General features: G+C 40.0%; 1 protein-coding gene across 1 annotated transcript in view; it reads right to left on the bottom strand.

The window, feature by feature from the left end:
- DNAH6 (dynein axonemal heavy chain 6) overlaps window positions 1-20,144 on the bottom strand; it is a 5,071,261-nt gene that overhangs the window by 1,835,980 nt on the left and 3,215,137 nt on the right. The window contains exons 43-45 of the mRNA XM_044059309.1: window positions 2,924-3,095; window positions 291-437; window positions 116-189 (exon numbers count right to left, since the gene is read on the bottom strand). Of these exons, the coding sequence (XP_043915244.1) occupies window positions 116-189; window positions 291-437; window positions 2,924-3,095 (393 nt within the window). The remainder of the gene's footprint in view (window positions 1-115; window positions 190-290; window positions 438-2,923; window positions 3,096-20,144) is intronic.

Genomic DNA, 20,144 nt, shown 5'->3' with positions numbered 1-20,144 from the left:
ATAACACTATACATAGTCAAACTGTAGTTCTACAGGGTTCCAGGAGAATGAACAAAGTCACTAACAAAATGTAAAAACAAGTATTCTTTACTCATGGTTTGTATATTTTAGTTACCTTTATGAAGTCTCCAAAAATAATTGGCTTGGTGACAAAGTACTCTGATTCGATCTGGACACCAAAATATTTTCCTGAGTTAAAACAGATTAATTTTATTGCATATACATTCCATTTAACACAGATATAAATTCATATATTATAAAATGGCAATTATTAGAATTAAAAGTCTTACCAGCCATCTCTGCTAACATAGCATTGAAATAATTTTTGTCTTCATTGTTGATTAAACGGTCATGAAATACTCTTTCACATTCATGACAAAACAGTCTGAATATTTGGTTTTGATCTCTCACTGTGCCTGAGTCACACTGAAGAATACCTGAAAATGCAGAGGGTATATTCATTAGTCCTAAAACAACATCCAAGAGTAACAAGTTTGTCATGTTACAGAACAGTTAATGAAACTGCTATAAATGGCAATAAATGAATTATTACCAGAATCAATGTTTTTAAAATCAATAGCTTTTCAAGAAATGTGTCACCTTATTCTTAAAAACTCTGCTTTGTAAACACCTAAAGGATGATTCTCACACACAGTAACTTTTCTACAGCCCACAGGATCTATCAAACTGAATGCCTATGGGTGTAGCATTTTCGAACATCTCTCTATTGAAATACTGGGACTTACAATAGTGAGACACAGGGTGATAAAAAAAGAAAGCAGCAGACTGGCAAATGTTGAATAACACTTTTCTCTTTTAAAATTGTTTTTTGCAGGGGGAAGCTCGCCCATACCCTCCCAACCCTTTCAAACTTATATATACCAAATATGACAACACCATGCCTTGGTGATAGGGGACTATTCCAAAGAACAGAAATCTTAAACTTAGCACATGTAAGTCTGCATTTTCAGTCACTCAGTCTTGCTATTCCAGGACTCTGATTACGAAGTATTGAGATTTCAAACGGTTAACTTTACAAACTCATTGATGGTTATATGCGGTTGAGAAATGATCTATGTCAATTCTGTGATTAATCACTTTTCATTATGGTGGTGCCTATACTTTGGATATTTATTTGTTCTGTGCATGGTGTATATTTACTTTTCTTTGGCTTTTAATGAATTGTTTTGTTATCAGAATGGTATTTATTGGGTTATTTAATTTTTATTCACAGTCTGGTGAAGTCTACAGATAAAAAATATTAGCTGTGAGCAGTTTTAAATGCAACATCTTTGAAGTGTCCTGCATTCGTTCTTTTTTTTTTCTTGTACAGGATTTGGCTAGGATTAATTTTCTAATTTGAGTCTGTTAATGTTATTTGGTATGAAATGATGCAGTCTTTCTCTAGTTAATATTTAGAATAGCATTCAACTCATTAAATGCAGCAAGGGACCAACCAAAAGCTACTATGATGGTCAACACAACTATCATCAATACCTGGCTTTTGTCTAACTGAAGTATAATGATATAAAGTGTTGTTCACATGCCTAATTGTGAAAGAAGTCATGATGTTCCCACTTCTGTAAATATGGTGAAATCAAAACAATGTTGGAGCGACTGCATGGTACCACATGAAAACTCACTAAAGGAGAAACAAAAATATTGCTGAAACTCTGGGTAGCTTTAAGGGTTACTCTTGTAGTCTAGGTTATGTACAAAATAAACGTTGGACAGGAGTGTGTTTAATCCAATTTATAAAATCCAGTTTAACACTTGGAAACTAATGAATGTTTCCACTTTAAACAATTCAGCTGCAAATATGTTTTGCTTTCTACAGGATTCTAGAGATACAAATAGGCATTTATTTCACATATGAATTTCTAACTAGTTGTTGCTCAAACTACTCAGAATGCACCTTTATTCCTATGCAGGGGGTTAGAGTGAAACCTTCCAAAGCTCCTGAAGAAGCAAAGAGTCAATCACACTGTCATGACCGTTGGTGATATCAAAGGGAATGAAGCCAGTAACCAGCTTTTGAGTAATAATTTTATTGGAAGAGTTTCCTTTAGTGTTCTGAGTAACCAGTTTACTGAGTAATAATTTTACTGGAAGACTTTCCTTTAGTGTTCTGAGTAACCAGTTTACTGAGTTATAATTTTACTGGAAGACTTTCCTTTAGTGTTCTGCTTGTGGTAATGTTAGCAATAAAACATAAAGCCTTCCAGTGACCTTGCATTTTCTCTCTGGATTTCATCTTGGGTGAGTTTTTTATTGAAAAATTACCCATCAAGCAGTTTTCTCCTGCTGTATAATGACTTTATTATATTCAGACAATGAAGACATTATTTTGTGCTGTGTTCATTGCATAGGCAAATGAGCCATAGAAATTGTTCTTTGTTACATTCGACAGAGACAAGGGTTTGATTATTTTTTCACAACCACACCTGCAATTGTAGAAAAGCACTCACAAGAAACTATCAAAATAAAAGCGAACAAAGGCAAAATACAAAAACTGTAATTTCAAAAGACTTACAGTGAATCAAACACAAACTGAGTGGTGCATTGAGCTCGGCTCATATGGTCAATGACAAATTAATGCAGATAAATGAACAGACGACACTGTATACAAAACTTGCCACAAAAGCAGCATGTGTATGTTTGTGTGTATGGGGATGGGGTGGGGTGAGGTGAATGAATGTAGAAGCAAAGGTGATAAACATCAACAAAGAGGACCTAACACCTGAGGTCACTAGAGATATATGTCTTCCAAAGAATCTTACAATTTTTACTTGAATGCCACCACATACAAGACGTCAACTGAGATACTCAATCTGATAATGTTTTTGTCAAGCCCTTTAACAGAATGTTTCACTACACAGTGCTTGAAAGGGACAGAAAATGCAACATCACTCTGCCAACTTACCCTGTACACACTTTGACAAATCTCGCAAATTAAAGACATAATGTGATTTTGCAGGTGTGGGTAGAAGGTCAATACTCATTCGATGATAAATTTCAACTGCTGCTTCCACTATACTTGTTGATGTCTGTTTCACTGCTGAAGGAAATTCAGCCAAAAAGCCATTCAAGATAGCCTGTGCAATTTTGACATGAAAAAAATTGTAATTTGAAAACACATTTTATTTATTTACTATGGTCACATTTTATGTATATATTAGTGTAGAGTTTAAGTAGCTATTCAGCCAAACAAGTACCATAACTTTTGAACAGTTTTGATATTTCAGTCTACTTTGTCACTTATCTCACTGCTTTCAGTAAACACTGTACATGAGTAGTGTGAAGCCCTAGTTTAGACAGTGTAGCAGCATACTGAGAAAACTATAGAAAACAGCAGCAAAACATTGTCATGTGTAGCAATCTTCTACTTCTCTGTGTTTTATTTTTATCTGCTACTTTGTTACGGTTTTGTAGGTAGGCTGTCCACCTACTGAAAAATAACAGAGACTGACAGCAATCATGAGGGTTTTGAGTGTGTTTGTTTGTGTGTGTTTTAGAAGGTGGTCTGCAAGTGATGGACTTTCCTGATCATTTTCCCTAGGATTTCCTCAGAAGACTGCAAACATTTTAACCTTACTCATCAAGCAAAATATTTTCCTTCGATGCCTTGGTTAACTCAGCATTTATAAAAACTCAGAACAGGCAGGTTACAATTTATATCTAATTTGTGGACAGATGCTATGCTGGTAGTGAAGGCATGACAACCTTCCATGCTGTAACATAAAGTCATTCAATACAGTTAACTGAATCTTGCTGACAGATTGCACAACCCCAGCAAAATATAAACTCAGATATTATTTATTTATTATTTTACATTTGTTGACCGGGATAGTCAAGCTGGACATACATCCGTTTACAGTCGAGGCCCGGGGAGAAAAGCTCCAGAACAGGTAAGCAACAATTATATATCACAAAAAAAAAAAAAATTAATATGCACAACAATATACAAGTTGAAAAAAGGAGAAAATTACAAAAAGAGTCTAAAAATACATTAGAAGTAGAATTAAAATAAGGAAAAAAAAGAAAAATTAAAGGCATGGTACTATAGTTAGACTAATAAAACAGAAGGAAACAGTATAAAAAGATTCTTAGTAAGGCATAGTTCTAAGAAGAAAGTGTAGGTTAGGATCTCAGTAAGGAGGAAGAGGAAGATTAGGTCGGGGTTGGTACAAGGACATAACCATTGAGTTTTAAGATGTTCCTTAATATGTTTTTTGAAAAGAGTAGTAGAGTCTTGATTAGTTAATTCTTGAGGGAGTTGATTCCAGTTTTTACCTATGGAATTTGAAAATAATCCAGCTTTATTGTGCGATTTAGTAACAGATACTAGAAGTTTATTTTTTATATGGTGAAATTAGTTTTGTCAGGCTAGGAGTATCATCAGGGTAGTAAAGTGTCTTATGAATGATGAGTAAGTGGTTATGTAGGACTAGCCAATTTAGTTGTTTGAGGTAGAGACAGAGGTGAGTTCTGAGGGGAGAAGTAATGAATCTTGCTATACTGTGATAGCAGGTAGAGAGTTTGGAAATGTTGGAGATCAGGTGAGTTTGAGCAATGGGGAAAGGAAGGGTTTAATGAGCATCCCAACTTTTTATTTACAGCTTTAATAGTAGAGTTAATATGGTCATCAAAGAGTTGGTTGTCAATGGTTACACCTAACAGTCAGTCGTCATATCAGGGTTAATACAGGTAGAATTATTTGAGGAGATAGTGAAAAATGGTTTGGGAGATTTATTGGTAGGAGTAATTTTGGGGGTTTAGGAGGAGGCAGTGTTGCATAAACCATTTTTCAACGTTTTGGAAAACTGTTTGGGTGATGGACTGAAGGGAGGAGACATTTTAGCAGTGCAGATCAAAGTAGAGTCGTCAGCATATTGAATACAAGTAGCTTCTGGCACATTAAAGTGTAGGTCATTAATAAATAATGAGAAAAGAAGGGGACCTAAGATTGATCCTTGTGGAACACCAATATTTACTGGGGTTAAGGATGATAGGTTGTTATCCCAAAACACTGCTTGTTGCCTGTTATTGAGATAGCTCCTAAACCACTGTAGAGATTGTGAGCTAAGAGAAAAGAGATTGAGTTTGTGAAGAAGTATATTATGGTTAACCATGTCAAAGGCTTTTGATAGATCTATGAATAGGATTATTATTTATGGAGTCAGAGAAGGAAAGGAGGGCAGTTGTAGTACTATGGGAAGGCCTGAAACCATGTTGACAGTCAGCTAGAAGTTTGTTATGAAGAAGATAGTTGAGAAATTGTTTGTGTATACATCTTTCCATAATTTTAGCTAATCCTTTATGTAGAGGAATAATATGCGATATTTTCCATATGGTGGGGATCACTCCTTCAGAGATTGTTCTATACAGTGGTTGACAGGAGGAGATAGTTTATCTTTGCAGTCTGCCCTAGTTATACAGCCAATATCATGCCATTGCTCCTCCTGTCCAAATTTTACCTTCACTTCATCTCAGTCTGTTCCTAGCTCTCTGGAATGTACCCAACATTCATCTGTAGAGTCCTAGTCCTCACCATCCACTGAAACAGGTCACCCCACATGCTCACCACACTCTCTCCTTGACAAAGTTCCCATGTTCTGACAGACTCATCAGTACATAATACACAGTGTATGCCCGGGTCTGCTCTCCTTGTCCTTTCCCATCAGTTCTACTCCCTCATACTTCAATTCAAGATCTTTCATACCTAAATCATGTTCCCTATATCTCTTTATTACTAGGCAATGCAGTCCTAGTCTTTTTAGCTATCATCATAAGGTAACTCAATCCATTCCACTGATCCCTTTTAGTTTCATAGGTATTTACTAAGCATGCAGTTCAGTAGACCATTAATGACCTTAGCCCAAATTCCCAATTTCCCCAAGCACTGACTGATTAAGTGACTTGCTTAAGGTCACAAAGTAGGCAAGTGAAGGGTTAGGGAATCAAACCTTAAACCACGGAAAGCAGCACTTTAACAGCTTATAGCCTTAATCCTCTGTGCCAGCTGCCAAGACCTGCTTTCCTCTGTATCCTCTCCAGTAAGACAGTTGGCTTCACCATTGCACTACACTGTGACAATATGATGTTCAGATATTTGGAGTTTATTCTTTGGTGCAGTTCAGCATCTTGCTGGCTTTCACTGCAATGTTCTAGTTCATTATCTGGTGGTCCATTGCAGATTTAATACTGCCCCCAGGTGCTTCTAATGAGTCTCTTCCAAGTCAGTTCTTCCTGATCATAGGTTGTCCTTGAGTCATTAAATCCCAAACAGAACACCTTACACCTACTGGAGTCATACTTCTCAACTATACAGATTTTCACAGAATGTCCTGATTTTTGCCTCATATTGTTGGTCCATTTTTCATAAAATTGTGTTTTTCTGGCAAATTGGTGGCAAATCATTAAAGATTGAAGTTAAAAAATAATGACAGACATTTGAGTTTCAGACTTCATACCATTCAGAAAATTCATGCTAATTTAAAACCTGTTATTCTACCAATTTTCTAAGATTGTAAGAGCAATATTTAAAAATTGCCCCTATTTTTGGGCCTTTGTCCCACTTTTATTTATGACTTTATCCAGATTTCTTGCTGCAAGAGGTTGAGAGGTATGACTGGAATTTAAAGATTAACTGCTATTTTTTTTAGCCTACTGATTTAATCAGCTCATGTCCCTTCTACATCTTATGTCATTTAATATGTCTTGAATAAGCACAGTGAAGAACACAAACATCATCAGTGAAATATGCGATGAACCATTAATCTTGAGCTTCTACTGAAATAGGGTACCCCTGACCACCACTCTTTGTATCCTGTCAACAAGCCATCCCTTTCCCCAGTTAAGGACGCTCTCCCTACTTCTATTACCTTTAGATAGCTTATTAGTTTAATTTAGGGAAAGAAATAAACATTTTACTAAGGTTAGTTTATATGATATCAGCTGAAATTCTCATGTCCAGCTTTACTGTCACTTAGTCAGACAACTGGATTAGATTTGCCTGGCAAAGTCTTTTAGGTCTAAGTATATGCTGGCTGGTGGCCTGGAATTGGTTCTCCTCCAGGAGTGTAACAGACCTCTCCCTTAGAATGTTTTCCATTGCCTTCCCCATTACAAATATAAACTAATTAACTCCTACTTCTCAGAGTTGAAATTTCTCCCATCCTTGTGTACTGGCATCTATATGGCTGTCTTCTAATCTTCGTGCGTTTCCCTACTTGTCAGTGATCTGTTGTTGATGTTGGTCAATATGGGTGACATTATCCTGACAAAATTACCAAGGATTATTGATCACTGCTAATCCAGCCATCACACCAGATTTCCCCTCGGGTTCTCTAATCCTTCTCTAACCCTTATTTCCATTTATTGGTCTGTCATCAATGTTTCCCTTCTCAGCATTGCATTCTGTCTTTTTCCATAATAAAAAATAAGTATAATAATTTATTCAGTTCTTTGACCTCTTCTCCTGTTTTACTGTCCTCCTTTTTACCCTTCTTCCTGCCTGCTTTTTCTATATGGGTCAGAGTGTTGCCTCAGGTGTCACCATTGCTCTTGATTCAGTGCCACTCTCCAGTTCACCTCCTGTCTGTAATAAAGCTGAAACATGTCTTATTGCCTCTTCATTACAGAACTTGCCAGAACTTTTTCTACTACCACTTTGGCTACAATTATTACCATTTTGGTTACCTCATAGCGTGATAGAGCACGTTTCTCCTGTTCCCCACCAGAAAGGATTACTCTTTATGTATTATGTTCAATGGTACCTCCTTGATGATCCAAAATTGTGTTTTTCCTTTTTTCTCTGCTTTTCCTTGTTACTTTCATTCCCAATGGTCTCCCTTAATAACTACTTTTAGTCTGTCCCACACGTCATTTGCCCCTTTGTGTCATTACAGTTACCAACTTCATCATTACTCATTCACCGTAGTTTCCACTAATCAACCCACTCTAGTCCCAGACCTGAATTTTGGTCTTTCCTTAAAATGCTTTTCTTTTGATAATGAAACATGTTGACATATGATCACTCCTTATCAGGGGTGCCTTTTGATGCCCTTCCTCTATTCCTGTCTGCTCTGAACAGGAATATATCATGGGTTTTATTTTTGCTAGTGGGTTCCTGCACCAGTTGAGTCAATATTTCATGGTCAGTAAACTCAGCCAGATCCACCTTTCTCCAAACCTTTGATCATGGGCCTATCCAATCTGCCTCCAGCAGACTGTGATCCCTCCCATGAAGCCTACCATCTTTTTCACTGTCACTTCTCTTTCTGTGCCAAATAAGTTAGCTACCCTTTTCTCTCATGTCTACCCTTACTTTCAGTAGACATATTTTTACTGATGTCTCTCCTGTGTTAGTTTCAGCTGTGTCATATTCCTTCACCTCCCTAGTCTCACATTTTTGCCACTGATATAATGTATATCACAACATCACTACCTGTTCTCCAGATCTTGAAATTTCTGAAAATTGACAGTTGTTTTCCCCTCTTGGCACTTGCTCAGCTCTCTGTTACCTCTAGCTGTCTCACTCTCTGTTATAACTGTTACCCATTTTATTCCGTAATGTCCTGGTACTTGTTAATATAACTTTTCATCTCATCCTCCTTCTGAAGGCTCCTCCACCTTTTGCTTTCCTATCTATCCACCAAACCCATCAGCCATTACTTTTTCCAGCTTTCTGTATGTTGTTCTATTTGTCTGATTCTTTCACCTCAGTCTAGAAGCAGCACCTCTCTGATATATCTTCCTGGTAAAAGTGGAGTTTGTCATTATTACAGAGCTCTTCAGTTTGCCATTCCTGCCCTTACCCACAGTTTCCCACTGTTGATATCTCTTCACACCTCTCAACCTCTTAGTGCAAGAAATCTGTACAAAGCCTAAAATAATGAGAGGACAAATGCCCAAAAATAGGGACATATTTTAAATATTGCTATAATAAACTTAGAAAGTTGTTAAAATTACATGATTGTGTTAGCATGTATTGTCTGAAAGATATGAAGTTTTAAATTCAAAAGTATTCCATTATTTAATGGCTTCAATTATACATAATTTGCCAGAAAACCAGAAGTTTTATGAAGAACAGACCAAAAATATGAGGCAAAAACCTGGACATTTTGAGAAAATCTGGACAGTTGAGAGGTATACATCTCCTCCAACCCAATCTTCTATCCATCACTTGAGCCAGAAAGTGGAATGCCTTATTCCAGACCATCTACATGTGTTACCTGCTAGCATCAATAGAAGCCTGGAAAATATCACTCTACATCTTAGGTCCCTATATCCTACCTCTCTGACCCTCCAAGCTGTTAATTCTTTTGTTTCCTCTTCCCGAGAGAGTTCAGTGATTGCTGTGGTTTTCATTTTTCTTCAAAGTCACTTTGATCACTTCCTGCAATATTCTATCCAGGATTAGTCCTGAGACCAGCCTGATGATCACCAAACCCTTCTCCAGACATCAAAATTCCACCTCCCTCATCTTTGCTCATTCTCCAGTTATCCCTCCTTTGTCCATCACCAAAACTTGGATTCTTTACTGATTCTGTCTACAGTCTTGCTCCAGTACTGACTACACTATATATCCTGTTCCTTCTACCTGACATCACTTCTCTAGCCCTCTGCTTCCTTGAGTCTCCATTTCCAGGGTTCTTCCTCATTTCTCTTTTACTGCCATTCATTCTTGTTACTGTTTCCTCTTCTGGGTTCCCTCTTCCTCCTTTCTCTTCTTTGCCACCAGTGTGTCTGCCATCAGTATCTTTCCTACCTTTGATCCTGACTCCTTATCCTCCTCGTCATCTTCTGCCTTTCCTCTCCTCGGGTTCATCTTCCCTCTTGCAGGTTCCTGCTCTAGCCAGCTTAGCTCCCTTCTGCTACCTCTGTCCAACTTCTCCTGCTGTCCGCTTAGTTTTCTTTTTCCATTCTTATCTGTCAACCTCTGCTAAGACAATCTCAGGCAGTCCTTCCTATCCCCTTCTTTAATTCATATTACCTATGATCTTGACTATCCTCCAGGTTTCAAAACACAAAAGTTATGTACTTACCATAATGACAGATCTGTGTTGTCTTCTTCCATCCTTCCTCAATGGTTGGGTTATTGGCTCTTAACTAGGATCCAATTTGGCCACTCACAGACTTTGAATCCAATGTTTAGGCCTCTCCCCTTACCTGTAACAACCTGCAAGAAGTGAATTACCTCAGATCAAGTTTGCCCCTACACTGGCAGAAAATAAATTACCCAATGACATATAAAACCAAACACCTCATAGGATGAAACAGCTTTGAAACACAGATCTTGAACAGTACATGACCAAACCAAGATAGCTATAAGTATACACCCTCCAGAAGCCATGCAGAAATTTGTGAAAGGGGAAGAAGGGAGGGATGTTAATGAAGGATTAAAACAAACAAAATAGATATATCATTTTGGTAAGCATATAACTTTCCTAACTTATCTAACTTTCCTAACTTATATAATGTCTCTTCTGTCTGTTCCTCAATGGCTGGAACACAGTTCTATGGTACTTTCCAATTTGGAAGATCTCATGGAAGGATATTCTAGAGCTTAACCAAAACAAAGGAGGATCTTGACCATGATTGTAAATCCAGCTTATAGTGAGATATTAAGGTGTGAACATTGGAGAAAGTAGCAGAAGCACAAATGTCAAATGTCAAGTGATAGTCTTGAGAAGAAAGCTGTGACTGCAGCCATAGACCTAAGCAAGTCGACATTAGGAGGCTTGGGTAAGAATAAGCTGTTCTCTTTCAGTAGATGTGAAATACAAACAGATAATGAGTGAGAGAGGTCACTTTTGATACCCCTTTTCCCATTTTGGCTGCAAAAATGGAAACAACTGATCGGTCTTTCTAATCTTCTTAGTGCCAATGTAATTAAAAATGTAGTTGGCAATGTCCAACAAGTGTAACATTTATGCATCTTTATTAGAGAAACTTGAGAAGAAAACAGGAAGACTGATAGATTGATTGAGTGATGATTCAGAAGCCACCTTTGAAAAAAAGGAAGGCTTAGCTCTTAGAGTAACTCTGTCCTTGTGGAAAACCAGATAAGGAAGTTTACTAGACAGGGTGTGTAACTCCGAAACCCTCCTAGCAGAGCCGACGGCCATTAAAATAGAGTCTTCCACAAATTCTGAGAAGAAAGGACTGGTAGTGATTGTTTATGGAGTGTGGAGATCCTGATTTGTGGAAACATGGCAATTTCTAATTTCATGTTCAACACAGCTCCAATGAGTTACAAAGTCTGGAAAAGGTAAAGTTTGGACTTGGCTGTATTTACTGTAATGTCTAGCACTAAGCAAAGTTGAAACAAGGAGTCCCTGACTTGAATAAGAAGATTCATGGTGGTGACAGTTAAGAGCCAGTCATCAATGTATGGGAAGAACTGGAACCCCTGAAGTCTAAGAAGAGCTGCAACTATTGCCATGCATTTGGTGAATACTCAAGGGGGCTGTGGTGAGACCAAATGGCAGGAATCTGAACTAGAAGTGAATGGCTCCCAGCCAGAACAGGAGAAACCTTCTGGAGTATTTGTCCATCTTTATGTGGTAGCATGCATCCTGAAGGTCTATTCAGCAAATCCTGTTGTCCATCCTTAGCAGTGGAAGGATGGACTGTACTGTGACCATCCAGAATTTCATCTGCTTCACAAATTTGTTCAGATTTGGCTTGAGATCCCCATTCTTTTTTGGCACTAAAAGAAATCTTAAGTAAATTCTGGATCCTTGCTGATCTAGCAGGACCTATTAGATGACCTGACTTTTAGCAGCTTTTTTTTTTATTTATAATGCGGGATGGAACAGCCTCTGGTTATGATTCTCTGCACCCAAACATCATGAGTGACGGACTTCCAGTCTGTGGGGTAGAGTAATAAGAACCCCCCCAACTGCCTTCAGAGTGCAGCAATCAGGCAAACATTCAGGAGCACTGGCAAGCATATTGGAGAAAGAACTGTTAGACCTTTGGTTTTATGGGCTACCTCTGCCACTTGGGCAACACCCACCATTAGAGTTTTGCCCTCTGCATTGGGGGGGGGGTTCAATAGGTGTGTCACGAGCAAACAATTGTGACTTGTGGAAAAAGAAGTTACGTCCTTACCATAACGTTCCATGTGAGTTGTTCATCTCGCCTTTTTGATCTTACACATGGGGTCAGAGCCAATCCCTTGGCTCTGAATTGGCCGCTTTTGAAGCTCAGACTCTCAGAGAAGCTCAAGACCCAGTGAATATCCCATGATGCCCTGCTATGAATCCCCAGATCTAGTATGCTGCAACCAAGACAGCCTACGGACAGAATAAAACTATAAAGTCTACCTACTTAGAAAACTATAAGAGTAGGGGGAGAGAAGTAGAGCTGGAATGTCTAAACAGACTGACAGCTGGACTAATCTACCAAGGCAACCATCTCACTGGACTGGAGGGGGAAGGTGGGTGGGAATGTAAGAACAAAAAGGCGAGATGAACAACTCACATGGAACGTTATGGTAAGGACATAACTTCTTTATGTGAAGTTGTTCTATCTCGCCGTTTTGTTCTTACACATGGGTAGCTTCCCAAGCACCCTCATCCTGGGTGGCTCACGGGAGAACATTCCTGAGCACAGTGGAACCAAATGTAGCCCTGTCCCTGGAGGTCTTATCCACTTTGTAATGAGTGATAAATGTGTGAGGTTTTGACCACGTGGCAGCTGCACAGATGGTATCTAAAGGTAAACGAGCTGCATGAGCCAATGATGTAGAAACAGCTCGTGTAGAATGGGCTTTGACGTTGGTTTCTAATGGCTGATTAGTAGAAGCATAAATGAATCTGATGCAATCAGAGAGCCACTTGGATAATGTGATTTTTGATACTGAGACACCTTTTTTATTTTCTGCATAAGACACGAAGAGTTGATCCGATTGTCTGAAATCCTTTGTTCTATCCAGATAGAACCTCAGCTGTCTATGTACATCAAGCTTGTGTAACATATATTCCAGTTTGTTGGTATGGTGTTTGAAGAAGGTTGGGAGCTCAATGGACTGATTCAAATTACTTTCCAAAGAGATCTTGGGAAGAAAGGTAGGATTTGTCCTGAGGGACACCCTATCAGGATGAAAAATCAAATATGGGGGTTTGAAGGACAAAGCTTGAAGTTCGGAGACCCTGCGTGCATACGTAATGGCTACCAGGAATAAGGCTTTCCAAGACAAAAACTTTAAACGACAAGATGAAGCAGGTTCAAAGGGGGCAAGCATCAGTTGGGATAAAACCAGATTCAAATTCCAGGGGTAGACAGGATGCCTAATAGGTGGCCTGAGATGATGGGTCTCTTTTACAAATGCTTTACAAAGCCTATGCGACATGATGTTAGAGCCGTTGAAGCCTACATGGAAGTTTGAGATAGCAGCCAATTGAACTCTAATGGTGGCAGCAGCTGCGCCATCATAGAACAATGACGACAAGAAGTCTAAAATGGTATGGATAGGTGCTACATAAGGGTCCGTGTCATGTTGAGAAGCCCAGTGAACGAATCGTTTCCATTTGCTGTTATATAGTTTCCTGGTAGATAGCTTATGAGATGAAACTATAATATGTTGGACCGCAGAAGACAACTCATGTGACCTGGCTAGTGTGGGAATCGGAGCAGCCAAGCTGTCAGTTTCAGGGATGGGAGGGAGGGAGGGATGGAGAACTCCCGATGAATGAGTCAGAAGATCCGGCACTGGGTCCAGGATCCATGGTTCTTCCAGTTGATATTTCCACAGGAAGGGAAACCAAATCTGCCAAGGCCAAGACGGGACTATTAAAATCACAGTCCTTCCCAGACGTTTGGCTTTCTGCATGAATTTGGGAATTAGAGGTATTGGCGGAAAAGCATATAGGAGACCCAGGGGCCAATCGTGTACGAGCGCATCCCTCGGTTCTTTCCCCGGTGGGGGATAAAGAGCAAAGTAGCTGCTGCATTTGGCATTCATCGGAGATGCAAATAGGTCGCAGCAAGGCTGGCCCCATCTGTGGAAAATGTTTTCCGCTACTTGTTGATTGAGAGACCACTCGTGAGGCAACAGCATGGCTCTGCTTAGTTTGTCCGCTATCACGTTGGATGTCCCCGGGATGTGCATTGCTATCAGAAAGCGTCCGGTGGATACAGCCCATTGCCAAATCCTTAGGGCCTCCCAGCATAAAGGGTACGATCTGGTTCCCCCTTCTTTGTTGATGTACCAGACAACCGACATGTTGTCCGTCTGGATAGCAATTGTGCCTGGAGGAAGAGAGTTGTGAAAGTGTTGCAATGCTAAGAACACTGCTCTCAGCTCTAGGACATTTATATGCAGGTACGTTTCCATGTTTGACCAAGTGCCTTGGACAGTCTTTCCCTGACATAGCCCCCCCCCCACCCTATCAGGAAAGCATCCGTGGTCACTGCGGCTGTGGGTTGGGGAAGAACGAAGGGATGTCCTATTATTACTTGGTCGCTGTGCAACCACCAGCTGAGATCTTTCTTGCAAAGATTGGTTAATCGGATCTTGTGTGACATGGGTAGTTGCTGGTACGACCATTGTGTGAAAAGTAACCACTGGAGAATTCGCATGTGCATGTGGCCTAACGGGACTGCTATCAAAGTGGCTGCCATTGTGCCTAAAAGCTGTAGTATTTTGGACGCTGGAGCTTTGTTGCGGGCTAAGAGCCTGGATAATTGATCTTTTAGTGTTGCGATTCTTGATTGGGTCAAACTGATTCTTGCGTTGACAGTGTCTAGTTCTGCCCCTATAAATGTAATATGCTGCGAGAGCGATTTTTCAAAATTGAGGGTAATACCCAACTGGGAGCAAAGGTGTATCGTGTAGTCTCTTGCTAGGATTAGTTGATGCCTGGAGGTGGCGGTGAGGAGCCAGTCATCCAGATATGGAAACACCTCGAATCCAACCGTCTCAGGTGAGCCGTAACCACTGCCATACATTTGGTAAACACCTTGGGGGCTGTGTTGAGACCAAAGGGCAGGGCTCTGAATTGATAATAACTGGCCCCCAGCTGGAAACGCAGGTGATCTCTGGATGATCTGTCCATTTTGATGTGGTAGTAAGCATCCTTGAGATCTATAGAGCACATCCAATCGCCCATTGCCAGGAACGGGAGAATCGACAGCAGCGTGACCATCCATAACTTTTCCTTCTTGATGAAGGTGTTGAGTTTGCTGAGGTCTAGTATGGGCCTCCAGTCCCCTGTTTTCTTTGGAACTAAAAAGAACCTTGAGTAAGTTCCGGATCCTATTTGGTCCACTGGGACTGGCTGGATGACTCTTTTGTCCAGCAGCTTTTGGATTTCTACAACTGCTAATTTTCTCAGACTGGGTGGTATGTCTAGAATCCTTCTACATATAGGTGGGGTTTTTATAAAGGGGATGTAATAACCTCTGGCAATGACGCTTTTCACCCAAGAGTCTGTTGTAATGTTTAGCCAGTTGTCTGGGTATAAAGCCAAGCGACCCCCGACTGCCTCCAGAGTAGGACAGCCGGGCTTCCTTTCAGGAATAAACAAAAATAGTGTGGCTTTTCAATATAAACCAAACAAACAAAACCAAAAAAGCCGTTGAGCAGAATGCAGTACTAATTTCCAGTTCAACACGAAAGTGACACCATCCACGTACTTGAACGCTTTTATTAAACAAAAATCACATGACTATAGGACTTCATCAGATAAAATAACCTAAAAACTTTCAGCTTTTATATTATAATTACAATCAATTAACCTATAAAATGCCATCTCTTTATTTCAAATAAACCAGTCAATTTCCTTTCTTGTCTCATTAATATTAAACCCATTCCTAAAAAGGAATTCCAAAAAAGGAAACTCATGTATGTACCATACTATAAAACAAATATAGCAAATTAAATATTAGATTTTCATGTGAATAACTTAACATTATGTTTAAAGATCATTGGGAAAGTTCATTCATTCAAAATATAATCCTGGTGGCAGGTTTACTTGGATGCATGTAAAAGACCTGGATTAAATGAGAATTTATCCATTGGACCTATCTTAAAGGTGAAAGCTAACAAAGTTTGAGTTACATTTGCTGGGTTGTATTTTCTTGTATGACAACATTAATTTTAAATAATTTTATTAATTTCATTCATTTTAAACATATTTTTATATATATTTATTACATAATAAATAATATTAAATTATATATTTATAAAATATTTATAATCATATTTATTAGATATATATAATTGATGGATTAGATTTTATATATTAATAATGGTTATATGGAATAACATATTTAAGAAAAGGAAAATAAAAATTTGAACGAATAGGTTATATAGGTTTTGGACACTAGAGAGAGCCTTTTATTAATGTTTGTAGAATTTTGCACATAAGTCTCTTCAGTATATATTTTTAGGATTATATTTTGAATGAATGAACTTTCCCAATGATCTTTAAACATAATGTTAAGTTATTCACATGAAAATCTAATATTTAATTTGCTATATTTGTTTTATAGTATGGTACATACATGAGTTTCCTTTTTTGGAATTCCTTTTTAGGAATGGGTTTAATATTAATGAGACAAGAAAGGAAATTGACTGGTTTATTTGAAATAAAGAGATGGCATTTTATAGGTTAATTGATTGTAATTATAATATAAAAGCTGAAAGTTTTTAGGTTATTTTATCTGATGAAGTCCTATAGTAAGCATGTGATTTTTGTTTAATAAAAGCGTTCAAGTACGTGGATGGTGTCACTTTCGTGTTGAACTGGAAATTAGTACTGCATTCTGCTCAACGGCTTTTTTGGTTTTGTTTGTTTCCTTTCAGGAATGCTGATAGGGCTTACCAGAGAACTGATCCCTGTCACCCTGTTTCTGTGGACCGCCTCTGCCGTTTAGACAGCGTCTTCCATTTCTGCCCCCTCCTCTGCCTCTAGAGGGGGTATCGGTAGGTGTGTTTTGGAAAGCTCCTTGAGGTTTTCGGAACCACATTTTTCAACTTTGTTGCCCTTTGGGGTACGGTCTGGTTGGAGTGGAAAAACGGACCCCTACAGCAGACAGAGTCTTCCCTTCCTGTTCACACCTAGTAAGTGTCTCCTTAACTTTGGGTCCGAACAAACGGACCCGTCGAATGGGGTATTGACAAATGAAGATTTAAAGGCTTCCGCAAAGGAGCAAAGGTGCATCCAGGATTGCCTCCAAAGAGTTATCACTGAGCCTGCTGCCCTACTTGATCCATCGACCGCATATGAAATGAGGTGCATGGATGAGTTTACTATTGAATTAAGGGTGTTGAGTTGTGCAGTCACCTTTTCCGAGACTGCATCAGCTGTATTACCCTGAAGAGTATCTCTCAGCTCTTTTAGGAGATCTCGTTGAAGGCTGGTAAAATGTGTCAGGTAGTTGAGCGACCTCATGGAAAATGCCGCAGAACTAAATATGCATTTCCCATATCTGTCCATCATCCTAGAATCTCTATTAGGAGGATGGACAGCAGAAGAGGTTTCCAACATCTCTTTCTTGGTGGCCGCTGCCACCACCATGGCATCAACTGGGACTCCTTTTGTAAGAAAGGCCTTGTCGGTGGGGGAAGTAATAAATTTATTGGGCCTGCATTGGACCGGTTCCACTGAGTCAGATGATTCCCACGCCCTTCGAGCAACCAATTCCATCAGCTCATCGAAGGGCGGCGTAACCCAGGAGGTGGATGGTTGAGATCCGAAGGCCTTCAGGAGAACCGACTCGTCCACAGAAGGGGCAAGGGACTGCCAATCACCACTCTGCCTTAGGATTTCCAATATGTCTGCGAAGGAGACATCTTCTGAGGGGGACTATGGGGACCCGTCTGATTCCTCCAAGTCGGTATCTGATGTTAGAGACTCCTGTCGGGAATCCAAGTGCATCCTCTTGCACAATCTCTTCCTAGGAACTTCATCAGTAGGGGCGTCCGGTGAAGTTCCTGGAGAGGATGGGCCACCCAATGGGGATACCTGAGGCCCTGGATCTCAATGCTTTGGGAGGATCTGTGGGGAAGAGATAGAATGAGGCCCCTTAGGGGAAGACAGATCTGAGGAGGTAGTGGTCTTGGCAGCCATGACCTTCCTCATGGCATCGAAGGTACCAGACTCTCGGTCCGAGAAGTCAGTCGGCTACGAAGAGACCGGCAGCTCTCCTCAGACCAAGACCCTCCGCTCCAATTCAGAGGACGGAGCCGAGGCCACCAGCGCCAAAGCCCCAAGTGGAAGAGTTGGAACCGAAGTATCGGTTTGACTCTCCATGCCAGAGCCGGCAAGGGACTGTCGGCCCCGAGATTCCTCGGTCAGAACCGAGGAGATCAAGGTCGATGGAGCTGAGGGAGGAGGATCAAACCTCGGCTCCAAGGGTTCTACCGATATTGGTTCCATCTGACCTGGCTCCAAATGCTCGATGGGCTTCAGAGGAAGAGGTGGAGAAGCCATGGGGGGCATTTCAGGCTTCGAAGCTGAGTGGCTCGAAGCAGATAACATTTTGGCCAGGGCCGGGTTCTCTAAGAGCCTCTTAACCACTCAGTCCAGATCCACATCGGAGAGCCTGGAAGAATGAGTCGAGGGATGGGTCGAAGGGGCCGAAGATGGAACCGATTGAAGGATTGGAGACTGAGGGGTCTCCAATATTGGTTCCACAACTGGAACCCGAGGCAAGGACTCGATACACGGCTCCAAGGACTGTAGAGCCAATGCACGGACCATGCTAGAGGAACTTGGAGCCGATGACTTGGGCTCCGAGGATCCTTTGGAAGACTTCGACCCCTTCAAAGCCTTGGAAGAGGTGTCAGCCTTATCTAAAGAAGCCTGAAATTCAGGCTTTAGGAGTCCTATATCCACCAATTTCCTGCGCCTTTCCAGGAGGACCCTGGCGCTAAAGGAATGGCAGATAGAGCATTCCTCTTGTAGGTGTACCGAGCCTAAGCAGTAAACGCAGGTGGAGTGATTGTCTGTAACAGACATCTTCTGACCACACTCACACTGTTTAAACCCTGACTTTTGCTTTTCAGACATGGTTTAACAATAGCAACAACAAACCTTAGATATAGGTAAAGATATGTATAAATGTACATATCTTAATCTACTAAATCACGCTAAATATAGAGTTTTAAATGTCCAATAAACTTTACTACTATTAGCTAAGAAATATATATAAACTACCACTCTAACTGTATATATATATATATATATATATATATATATATATATATATAGATATATATATATATATATATATATATATATATATATATATATATATATAAATATATAAAAGAAAACAACACACAGAAAATGGCTGACAGAGCCCTGTCACACCCACAGAAAGGCCAAAGGCCTGAAGAAAAAGTAACTATTTAAAGGTTCTAGCAAACTAAACTAACCAGCATCCTAACACTATACTATTAAACACTCTACTATATATCTAATACTTAGACAAAAAAAAAAATTTTTTAAGAAAAATGAGATAATAATTAGAAATTTAAAGTCACTGGCCTGAGCTAACTCCAACGAGCTGTTGATCCATTGCAGTGGCAAACTAGATCTGGGGATTCATAGCAGGGCATCATGGGATATTCACTGGGTCTCGAGCTTCTCTGAGAGTCTGAGCTTCAAAAGCGGCTGATTCGGAGCCGAGGGATCGGCTCCAACCCTATGTGTAAGAACAAAATGGCGAGATAGAACAACTTCACATCCACAGTTTCCTCCCTCCCGTCTGGTTTCTGGAGAATGTCCTGGATAGGATTTATTTAAGCTTTGGGCTGAAAAGTGTCAATCCATCATACGGGCTCCAGAAATTCACAAAGGTGCATCCAGGCATATCTCCAAATGGTTATGCTGGTACCCACAGCCATAGAAGCATCTTCTGTCACATAGGAAATCAGGCACATCAAGACATTTGACAGGGAATGAAGGGTGGCCAACTGTAAGTTGACAGAATTACTTTCCTCTGAAGAAAGGGACACAGAGAGATTTGGAGAGTTCTTTGGTCAAATCCATCTGGAAGTGCATAACATGTGCTAAATAATTCAGCATCTTGACAGGGAAGGTTGCTAAAGAATAGACTTGCTTCCCATGTCTGTCCAGCACTCAAGACTCCCTATTATGGGAATGGACAGGGCATCTCTCTTC

The sequence above is a fragment of the Protopterus annectens genome, chromosome 17.part0 (genome assembly GCF_019279795.1).
Source record: "Protopterus annectens isolate FY-2018-M chromosome 17.part0, PAN1.0, whole genome shotgun sequence".
In the NCBI taxonomy this organism is placed as follows: domain Eukaryota; kingdom Metazoa; phylum Chordata; order Ceratodontiformes; family Protopteridae; genus Protopterus; species Protopterus annectens.
This window is presented reverse-complemented; position numbering and strand designations above follow the sequence as displayed.